Consider the following 12,151-nt stretch of genomic DNA (forward strand, 5'->3'; position numbering starts at 1 on the left):
GCTATCTCGCACTCACGGTTGCGATTACCGACTGATCCATCCTCTTAAGATGATGGATCAGTCGGTAATTACAAAAAAGGCTCTGTCAGTCGATTTTTGCCATCGTTATCTGCGTAGGCTGACAGAGCCTTTTTTAATCGATCAAACTGTATCAAAGAATTTCGATTTCGAAAATTCCAAGTGAGAGTTTAGTCGACTGATCCATACTTTTAATCGTTCTATTGAATTAAAACAAAAACTTGTCAATCGACAATATTACATGATAAATAACCTCGCTCAAAATGACCTGGTAAAATAACCAGCGTATTAAGGTTGATCCTCTGCGACAGCCCCAACCAAAAGTTATGTACTGTCTGCATATTAAAAGGCTTGATAATTCGTTCGGATCGTAATCAATAACTTTGTAAAGAGCCTATATACGTACTCGGTGCCAGCAGATATAGTACAAATATCATTTGCTTTCGTAAAATTTATTCTAAAAGTATATTTGATCCGACATCGTGAGTAAATTTTTTGACGGAACTATCCAGGTTACGCTTCAACACACAGAAAAGGTTGTCTATACAGACGACATTCGCTTGTTCGCTTGCAAAATATATCGTATGCAGCCTAAACCTTCGTACTTCTCGAGACTATATCTGTCAAACTAGATGGTCAATCACCTTGATTTTTTTTCACAATATCTGTGATATCCTGCTCTAACTCCTCCTCGTTTTTTATAAACTTCCTAATTTTAGTACTAGCGATAGAATTAATAATGTGCCGTTTGCTTATGCATGGTCCATATGTTACGTGTTAATTGAGTCAACTTCAATTACATATATCTCGGGTCCGGGATGGTGAAACTTGTTAAAATTTTATAGAGGTGTTGTTCATATGTTAAACAATACGTATGCCAAATTTAAATAATTTCCTAATTTAACTGTCTCGTGGAGGAACCACCTTAAATAACCGTGAACAAAATATCGATTGAAAACAAACAAAAAACACAGACGAACGTACCAACACGAAGGAAAAAAATTGCAGGGTGGGTGTTTTTGAGACATCTCGAAATGTTGTGAACATGTTAAAAACAATGAACAATAAATTTATAATAAATCATTTCGAATCTTGTAATAAAAATCCCACGTATTTCAACTATTTTACGTATTCCAGTAATTACAAACTTAAAGTTCATTTTAAATGACGATTATTATTCTCGTGGTTATTCTGTTCATTGGTTTTTTGTCCATGATTATTTTGAGGGAGGTTATTTACGAAAATATACGACAGAAATCATTTAATTGTTTTTTTTTTTCAAATTAATGTGAAAAAACGGTGATTATTCTTCGGCGCGTTTTATTCATTTTTTAAACCAACGGTATTTTTTGTGGGTTTTGATCTATTTCGGAACATGACGACTCGACCACTTGACGATTTTTTTGCAGCACTTTTTGTAAGGTTTTCGTATCGGAAAAATTCGTCTCAATTTGACGCACGAGTAATACACTCTATACTTTTTAATTGAGTCTAAGATGCTGAATCAACGGACCGACCGAATGGATTTATTGACCCACTTCAAACCAGCGTACCTCCATACGTAATTAAAAACGTCACACTTCTGTTCTCAAAATCGTTGAACCTAGAAATGCATCTACAAACATCGCACTTGAAAATCCATTTACGAGCTTTCTATCTGAAAATTCATCTGCGAACTTCGTACCCGTAAATGCCTCCATGGAAGTCGTGCCTGTAAATGCATATACTTGAAGATGTAACTGCAATTGACGTACCTCTCTCCTGGAACGAGCTATGTTAAAATGTTTTCCAACGGCATAAAAACGTGCCATTGAAAAATCTGAAATTTTCACTTTCAACCTTCGTTTCCTCTCTTCCAAGGTCAGCTAAGTGAAAACTAAGTTTGGGAATGAAAGTTTTGGCATGAAAAGTGAAAAAAGCTCACCAGTCAATCGGTTAAGAAAAAAATGCTTATTTCTAGTCTCTTTTTTTGTTCAGGAGCACTGTATAACGAGCCAGAACCAACTATTTATCGAAGAACTCGATCTGGCGAACCGGAAGCTGTGGATTCCCAGGTGGGAATCGTCCCTCCGTTGCTGTAATCGTTATCGAGGGAGAAATTAACATTCCGCTCTTCACTGCTCAAAGATCTGTTTCCTAATCGACCGTAGAATACACAAATTGATATTTACATAGTTCTTGTATTTATGAATTATTAATTAATGAATAATTAATGAAAAACGAACGTTTTTGTACCAGTTTTGTTCTTTGAGATCGCTGCATCTCTCTCAAGATAAAAATTTCTCAAATACGTTAATTTGATCCTAACTTTCGAACTTCCACGTGTAATTGCATTGATTTTTAGCAAACATTTTGTCATGTTTCGACTTCCATCCTTTAGGATATAATTTGTAAAAAATGATCAAAAACCGACGACGTTTTCGGAATTGTATTTCAATCTGAAGAGGGCTTCGAATTTTTTAAACGTTTTGCTCAGAGCGTTTTTTATTTCAAAGAGAAATGACATCATTTCGGAAAACGAACGATCGAATTTCCATTGGATTCTCGTCGACAAAAACTAGTATAATTCTTCGTCTGCAACGTACGGATTGTTCGGCAATGTCGGAACCTTAAACGTGGCGCACCGCCGTCATTTATCAGTGATGGATGGGAGCCTGTTCCGATGGAGCGTGTACGCTGCCTGACTTTTACATCGCGAATACAAAACTGCTAAAATGTATGCTGCACAAAGTTATCGATTTAGAGGCAATAAATTTGATCAACCTGTTTTCCCATCGATATATCGAAATCAAATACTATCAAAATAGAGTGTCTCACAAGCCTTATTTACGAACGTGTGTCACCATAAATTAAGCATGTAGTTTTAATACAAAAATTTCATCTATTTACTTGTTTACGAAGCTTCGTATTTTCGAAGAGTGCTGGTCGCTTGTGTTTCTACACGGGCAGAATTCGACGATTTTATGGGAGTTGTCAGACTGCTTAAAAGAACGAATTTTTAATACTGGATCTTCATCGCTGTGGAGTTTTATTACGTTACAAGTCGATATGTGTTTTCGTGAGTATAAGAAAATAGGGTTGTATATTTATGTTCTAGACCACCTGTTTCTCTTCAGCCTGAATGATTAAGTTCGTTTTTATCAATTTGATTCGTAGCAGAAGTTTGATTATCAGCATTCTTATTTTATCAACAATAGATGTTCAATATTCGTCAAATTATTATGGTCTTGAGTGAAACCAGCGAATTTTTTCCCTGTCACTCGGCAATTTGGTTATTTTTTAAAAATATGATTATATCAAGTCTAAAAGACAATTCGACGACCATTTGAAAGAAAAAGAAAAAAATTCGAAAAAACGCCCCCTTTTAAAAAACTGAAATAATTTCCAAACATCGGTGATTGTATGACAAACATTTTAAGCTACCGTCCGCAGTGGAAGTATGATTTTTTCTGTGTGTTTATGAACTATTTATGAACTCACTTTCGTCGAAATCAAACCATTTTTCGAATTTGCGTCCGCCATATTGGATCCGCCATTTTGAATTTTGAAAATCTGATGTCGAATTCGTAATCAGTGACCCCAAAAACGTTCATACTGTGACTTTGAGACAAACCTAAGAAAATTTTTTTCCAACACAAAAATGGCACGAAAACGTGATTTTCACCTCACTGCGAAGGGATTAAGTATGGTTACAAGAAATTGTTCGACGAATTGGCTGTGAGTACAAAACATTGATTTTATCAGCTTGAACACGCACTTTTAAATTTAGAGGACGACGCTGAAGTTTGCGACGAATTTACCGAAAAACGTTTGTTTTTTTTCGCGTAATTTTTTATTTCCCGTAATTATTGGTGTAGGTTGAAAAACTACGAATTGCGAATTCGGTGAGAAACAAAATTGGAAAATTACTGGAACCGTTGGCGAGTCTTTCCAGATCATTTCGTTGGACTCCAACATTGCAAACTTCAACATCATTTTAGAAGGAATAATGATGTTTACAAATATCTAAACGAAGCTCCGAGCTCTGTAATGGAAAATCCATGAATGGAAATAATTGCAGAAACTTGATGTTGAAATAAATTCGAAAATATTTGTACCGTACGACATCGCGACCCCAAAACGGATTTTTGTCAACAACTTCGAAAATGCATTGGACGCGATGAACGCGGACATCGAAACCGCTGGACTGATATTTCGAGAGATCGATCCCAAATATGTAGCCGGTTGGATAAACGCTCAGACAAAAAATAATTTGACTGAAATATTTCGACCACGTAAGCATTCAGCGCGCAATTATTTTTCGACAATTCAACGAAATAAACATTTTTTACGTTTAATCGTACGAGTAGATCGAAGACCCTCAAACATTCATTTTTCGACGTGATTCAAACTCTGCAACTTCTCTAATTTATTAAATATTTCTATACCTTAAGGATATATTGCACAAGCGATACAATGTTGCCATGCTAAACCATGCTAAAAACATTAAAAAATTCAAAATGATCAGAATTTTATAAAATTTGGTGAACATATTCTTTAGTGCCAAATTTGACAATACAAATTTTTTAAGATTTTTCTTCTGTACAGTTATCGAGTAATTGATCACTAAAGTTCACGTGTATAAGCATAGCGTTTCCATATATATAGGTATACATTCCAGGCATAAGAAATCTGCTTTAATGCGTAATTACTCGATAACTAAACAGAAGAAAATTTTGAAAAAATTTGTGTTTTCGCACTTGATGTTGAAGAACATTATCACCAAATTTGATCAATTTCTAATTATTTCGACTTTTGTATCATTCACCCTTAAATTGATGGAAAATGAGACTTACTCCTTTTAGAAATTCCTGGGCCGAAGCCACAAATATTTTTTGCTAACACGATCTCCTTCAAAGGAGTTTGGAAGCACCCGTTCAACAGATATCTGATACGAATGCCTTTTCATTCTCAGCACGACGGTGTTGGAGCGGACGTGGTGGCTACGAGGAAAATAGGTCGATTCCGACAGGCTCGATGGGGCGATTGCAACCCACGGTTCATTGAGATTCCCTTCGAGGTGGTTGTTCGAGCTTTAGAATTTCTTCCTCATCCCTTGAATTTTTAAATTTGTATCCAATATACTAAAAAAACCCTTCGAGGATTCATCGTCATAATTTCATGGCCATCGATCTCAATTATTTTGTAGACAAATACTTTTGGCCAGCTCAGTACAGATTTCCATCAATTTGTTCAAAATTTTTTCGAAATTTTTGTCAGACAATGTAAGATTTTTCAGGTTGCATTTCGAAATCTCATTGAGCTTTTTTTTTCCTGCAGAGCAATCAGACCGACAGTGAGAACACGCTGAGCATGATTATAATAATGCCGGACGAGTATGAAAATGACAAGTGGAAAGAGCTGCTTCCAAATCCCAAAAGAATAAACCTGACGAAAGACTTTCGAGAAGTAATGAAACAAGGGTCGACATTCTTGAAAGAAAAACTTCGATAAATATCAATAAAGACTCAATTGGTCATTTCTTTTGGCAAATAAGACGTCTGAAAAGACCATGTCATATTTAAGGAAGTATAAAATCTTCGTTTATTATTTTTTACACGCGTCAACCAATTGCACAATATTTTTATCAAGTTTCTGAGCATATATGAGAAAATTATTCCTCTTGACTGGAATCCTCCGAACATGTCGTTCGGTTGACGGTTCGGAGACTATTAAAAACATCGAAAATGTGTGCGAAAGTCCGACCCATTTTTTGATGCAATTAAAAAATAAATAATTAATATCTCTTCAACGCGTTGAGCTACAGAGCTCGAAGAGGTCGCAATCGAAAGAAAAAATAAAATAAAAAATACGTCAACTTACGATATTTTCTGAAATACTATAATTAATTAATTATTAAAAAAACGCGTTGCTCGAAAATTTTCGCCAAAATAGTTTTTTTCGTTTCTCATAACTCGGGGAATGAATAAAAATTAAAGCTTCTCCGGCCAGCGGACTATCGCTGGCGGCAACCAATTGAAACAGTTCATATTATGAAATAAATATAATTTTATTATCATTCATGGGAAAAGACGCACTCCGTATATTTACCGCGATCGTAGAACGAAAACAAACTCATCACCGATCGCTTAATTCTTCGTCCTTATCCATTGTCTGACAATGTTTCGACCTTTATACGCGTTGGTTTATCATTTGTGATTAATGGATAGACGCTTGTTCCAGTGGTACAACGTGTATGTTACCTGAGTCAGGTCGCAAATACAACTGTCAAAATGTATTTGCTAAAGAAAGTAAATGAAGATTTGGAGGCTATAAATTTGGTGAACGCATACTTTTCCATCAATTTCAGAATAAAAAATTATTAAAATTCGAGATCTCACGAGCATAGCTCATGAACATGCGTTACGAAAAAAATATGCATGTAGCTATTTGGAAAACTTACACAAGTTACATTTTCTTTCTCACCGAGGGTCTTCCCCGGGCAAGTGATTTATTAGCTTTTTTTAAACATACAGAATTCGATTTCATGGGAGGCAATCAGGCTTTATAAACGCCCGAATTTTTCCGAAATTTCAGTTACACGAACTTGAACTTCGATCCTGTAGAAACGACATGCGGTTCCGTAAGTCGAAAAACAGGGTCGTGAGAATTCCCTCGATACAGTTCATACATTTTCATCAAAATTTGCATGAAAAATGTATTTTTTCGACATTCAAAAATTGTGATGGAAAAATATCTAAAAATAGCGACACCCGAGCCACTTCCGCGAGACTCGTCGAATTCGAAGTGCTCCGCGGCACGCGTAGCGCAACTGTTGCAATAATTGATCCGGAATAAAATTAAAAAACACTCAATCTAGACACTAGACATAGAAGGTTTAGTAAAAATGCATTTTTGTATCATTAGCGAGTGTTTAGCGAACGAAGAGGCCAATTTTCCCGCGGGATTTTCTCGTAGAGGAGCTTAAAAATTCTACGAAAAAAATTGCATTCGAATTTTAATCAAAAGAGTTCAAAGTGCATTCCGAGCCAATAAAAAAATCGATTTTTCGAAAATTCTACAATCTGTTTTACTCTCAATATTCGCCGTACTGTTGAAGAACCGAGTCACTTTAGAGAATACGAAATACGAGAAAAAGAAGAGCCTTGAGTGCCATTCGACAATTTTCAGGGTGGAAACAATCTCCCGATGGGATCAAATATTCGAATAATTTATCGTATAAACTTTCGAAATCTCATTCCAGAAACGAATTTATAATAATGCAGTTCTCTTTCAGCACGCGTTATCGGAATCATCACGTTTTATGCGTCGATAATAAATTCGCATGCCTTACTCTCCCACGGAGAAATAGAAGGTCTCCAGCTCATCGCGAATCACATAAACAATGACTCGTTCCTATTCGACGTGAGATTATGAAAAAAATGAAATAAAATAACATCCGTTTTTGGTATTTAATTGAAACTAATTTCATCTTTTCGGCAGGAAAACACGGCAAATTGGAACAAAGTTTCCGCCCCCTTGAGCCTCTTCATTCTTAAGGGTATAGCCTGTTACGTGAATTTTGGAATTATCAGAATGAGATGTCCGGAAGAACTTGGTTTTTTCGATAACAAAACTGAGTCCGTTAGAATGGGTTACAGTCTTTTCTCGAACGAATTGGATGTGAGTATGAAAAATCAATTGCGCAATATCTTATTGAATCGATATTTGATGAGGAAAGCAGCTTAAGGAGTTTCGGTACAGGCGATACAATGTTGCCATGCAAATCCATGCTAAAAAAATTAAAAAATTCAAAAAGTTCAGAATTTTATAAAATTTGGTGAACATATTCTTTAGTGCCAAATTTGACGACACAAATTTTTTAAGATTTTTCTTCTACACAGTTATCGAGTAATTGATCACTAAAGTTTACGTGTATAAGCATAGCGTTTCCATATATATAGGTATACATTCCGGGCATGAGAAATCTGCTTTAATGCGTAATTACTCGATAACTAAGTAGAAGAAAATTTTGAAAAAAATTGAGTTTTCGCACTTGATGTTGAAGAACATTATCACCAAATTTGATCAATTTCTTAATATTTTGACTTCTGTACTGAAACTCCTTAAGGCAGTTCATGCACGAAAGAATTGTCTTAAGAAAGTCTTGAAATTTACACAAAGTTTCAATGGATAGTCGACTGACACGCGTACCAAATTTTAAAGGGTCTTTTTGTTTATTTAGATAAACGTGTTTAAATATGAAAAAAAATACACAGGCGTCTAGGGACCATGCGTAAAAAATCGCTCACCTTTCCGTGTAACGAATGAACGCTTCGTTACGAAGTTTATGAAAAAGTGCACAATAACAATGAAAGTCTGGGAAAGATTCTAAACGATTGTTTCACTAGTAATAAAGAAACGGTTTGAAAAACGTTATGACGTCATAAATCGACATATTCGCGTATATAAGAGTGCGGCAGGGCTCGCGCTGACTTTTCTTTTACACTCTCGTTTTTTCTTTTAATACTTGGCGTCAAGCCGCTACCGCGTCTCTTGATATAGTACGTTAAAAATAGAACGAAATTGGTAAAATGAGCACTCGTAACCTCACATTTGCTTATTTCGGCATTTTCTTTCTTCTTGGCTCGGGCCATTCCTGCCATAGCCTTCTGTCTTTTTATTAACATCTTTTTTCGATCCATTTTCCTTTGCGCTCTCTAAAGCGATTGTTTACATAAAAAACTGCAGTATTTTAGCCAGAGACGGATAAAATTTCGAGTCCGGTCAGTGATGTATCCCCGTTTAATTAATGGCTTGTAATTTCATTCGTCAAAAAATAAGTTGAGAAAATGTATTTACAATTTTGAATTAATAACTCTGACATTAATTGAGAGGGATATCTTTAATTAGGAAGTAGAAATCGAGCCAATTTAGATGCTCATAAAATACGATCCTATGAGCATTCTTGTGTCCGCGAAGACCGTCGCGAAGGGACGAGTTATCAAGGACGAGTATTTAAGGGATTTAGGCCAAAAGAGCTGAACTCCAACTCGATACTTTTACAACAAGTTAACAATAAGTTTATTTAAGAAGTTACAAATTCGAGGTTCTATTGCCTCGAGACCAATCGTTACAATTCTCGTCAAAGACTGTCGAATTTTGGGTTAAGTCGATAATTTTATAGATTTGGGGGTTTTCCCCTTCTCGTGCGAATATAACCTAGATTTCCTTCTGGAAGTTTCGATGTTGACATCGAGGGTCGATGCGCTCGTTCGGGAGCATCGATATTTCACCCTTGCTGCGTTTGCGCTGAGAGTGCTTAATTTGTTTTAATGAGTGCGATGTACGGGCACAACAGCATGATCTAGCTTAATTTTTACGAAAATTCACACTACCCGCTCTAAGCGTTGTAACGATAATATGCTTCGATTAAAATCATTCCAGAAACTCGGATTTCACATAAAATCGAGAATTTTCTTTCCTTCCGGTGATGCCAAACCGGCACCTTACCGTGTTGAATACTACAGAGAGGCATTTCATTCCGAAATCGAAAGTATTCCAGTTATCAATGGATCGTTGGATATAAAATATGTTGCAGACTGGATAAAAAATCAAACACATACTGCATTGACCGAAATATATCGACCGCGTAAGCTGTTATTGACTCGTAAAAGTTTAATTTTCATCAAAGTAGTTGAAATATCAACTCTTATTGGATCGTACGAATGGTTTGGAAACGAAATACAAGATATTTTTCCAAACGCCAACTCTAAATTAAAATAATGCACGAAAATGGACTTATCCCGTTTAGAATCCACTGGACCCAAGCCGCTGATGCTTCTCGTAAATACAATCCACTTTAAAGGATTTTGGAAAACTCTATTCAATGAAGATTCGAGAGCACGAATGTTTTTCCATCCGCTTGGCGGAGCTGGGACGGACGTGGCCGCTGTTAAAAAACTGGCCAACTTTCGAGTTGGCCAACTGGGCGATTGCAACGCACGGTTTATCGAACTTCCATTCGAGGTGAATCTTGAAAATCCGTTTAAATGGATACCGATCTCAATAATTTCGTTTTTCGCGAAAGAAACGTCAACCATATCAAATACTTTCGACGAATTTATTTAAAAATTTGCAAAAATCGTTGCAAGTATATCAATTTCCCAATATTGCTGTAAGTTTGTTCTAGTTTAATTTAGACCACTTTACGAGATCAAAAGTGCATCGAACGTTTTTGACCAGCTTAATCGATATGAGCTTTTTTACAGAACGATCCGCTCTTCATCGGTGACAGTTCGTTGAGCATGTTCATCATATTGCCCAACGAGTATGAAAACAGCAAGTGGAAGGAGTTTCTCTCAAATTTGAAGAGAGTAAATCTGACTCAAAGACTTTCCAACAGCACAGAAAAAATGGTCGACTTCTCCATTCCGTTGTTCAACGTTTCAAGTGAGCTGTCAACCAACAGTGCGAAGAGCAATCAACAGGTCAGCTTCTCCACCAGGAGTAATTTTATTTTAGTAATTGAAGTGCTCGAGCATGCTTACATTTTCCCCGTCTACAGTCTTTCTACATAGAGCTGCCCCTCGATTCGGTTCTCACTTTTCCGATGTTAACTCCACGGTATGAAACCTTAGATATGGGAGAAGCTGCGTCGAAGATCGCGATGCGATTCACTCAGCACGGCATAGATTTCGCTGCATCGAGTGGTCAGTTCCAAGTCTTTAATTATTTTTTATCCGAAAAGAATTTATGAGTGCGATTCTCGACGGAAAGAGAAACATTAAAAAAGTCAAAATAACAACAGTGAAATGCAATGTTGCATTTTTATCTTTATCCAGGAGCATTATATAACAAGATGGATGAAGAGACGAACCGAATGACTCGATCGCTGGGACCATCTGAAAATGAGATGAAGGCAGAGTCAAATCCAACGAGGGAGCTCGCTGAACCTGGAACTGAGGGATTCAAGGTGGATCGTCCGTTCGTTGCAGTCGTTACAATTCACGGGGAAATTAACTCGACGCTCTTCGCAGCCCATATTACTGGAATAGGCGACAACCTCCTACGCGTCAACCAACCGAATGCAGAATAATTCATTTTGTTGATTTTTTACATATTTTTTGAGAGAGCATCAAACACCCCTGACTCGATGGCAGATAGTCAATTCAACTGCAGCAATTCTGTACTAGACACTGTGGCTGGCTGTATTTCAATACACAAAAGTTGTCGAGTGCCTGAGAGGCTATTACAATCTTTCCGAATCGATTGACAACGAATATTAAATATTAGACATCCAACCTTCAATATTAACATTATACACTGGAAACCAGGCACAATTTGAGCTTAATTTCACGAGTGCGAAGATCCCAAGATTGGGAGGGAAGAACCGAAGAATTAGACGGCCAAGTTCGCAATGCCCTGACGTCTATGATGATCAGTCGAAAAAATGTATCTTTCTCGTATCACTTGAAAATTAAATGCAAAATCAATAAAAACAATCGAGCACGGCAGGAACTCTTATTTGTCCGAATTGATTATAGGAATTTTTGTTATGGCTATTCGGTCATCCAATCCGAATCGCTGATTAATGTAATTCCGTCACAATACAAATCTTCGTGGACACAGGAAGTAATCGAACACTAAAATTCACGTGTATAAGCATAGAGTTTACATATATGTACAGTTATACATCTCGTGCATAAGAACTTTGATTTAACGCTCAATTATTCGATAACGATGTAAAAAATTTGTAAAAAATTGTATTTGTATACTCGATGCCAAAGAATGTTGTCACCAAATTTGATCAAATTCAGATTATTTTGATTTCGTGATCCACCCGCCTTAAAAAATACAGTAGTTCAGAGAATACTGCAAAGTGACGTATTTTTTATTTTTTTTCTTTCGATCGCGACCTCTTCGACCTCTGTAGCTTAACGCATTGAAAATATATGAATTACTGATTTTTTAATTTCATTAAAAAATGTTGCATTTTTCACACACATTTTTGATGCTCATTTTTTTACTATTTTACACTTAACACTAAAAGTTATTCAAAAGAAAGTGCGCCACCGAAGGTCTTCATTTAATATGGAATCGAATCGTTTAACGCTCGCATAGATAGTTCTCCTATTATCTTTTGCAGTATCTT

The 12,151-nt window shown here is 36.3% G+C and overlaps 1 protein-coding gene across 1 annotated transcript; it reads left to right on the forward strand.

The window, feature by feature from the left end:
* Nucleotides 1–7,041: 7,041 nt before the first annotated feature.
* LOC122407611 (antichymotrypsin-2-like) lies at nucleotides 7,042–11,716 on the forward strand. The gene is made up of 7 exons (XM_043413941.1): nucleotides 7,042–7,422; nucleotides 7,501–7,680; nucleotides 9,445–9,649; nucleotides 9,812–10,026; nucleotides 10,269–10,487; nucleotides 10,565–10,709; nucleotides 10,842–11,716. Exons 2-7 carry the CDS (start codon nucleotides 7,594–7,596, stop codon nucleotides 11,093–11,095), a joined length of 1,125 nt encoding a protein of 374 aa, XP_043269876.1. The 5' UTR covers nucleotides 7,042–7,422; nucleotides 7,501–7,593; the 3' UTR covers nucleotides 11,096–11,716.
* Nucleotides 11,717–12,151: the final 435 nt, after the last annotated feature.

This window comes from Venturia canescens, chromosome 3, assembly GCF_019457755.1.
Source record: "Venturia canescens isolate UGA chromosome 3, ASM1945775v1, whole genome shotgun sequence".
Taxonomy (NCBI): domain Eukaryota; kingdom Metazoa; phylum Arthropoda; class Insecta; order Hymenoptera; family Ichneumonidae; genus Venturia; species Venturia canescens.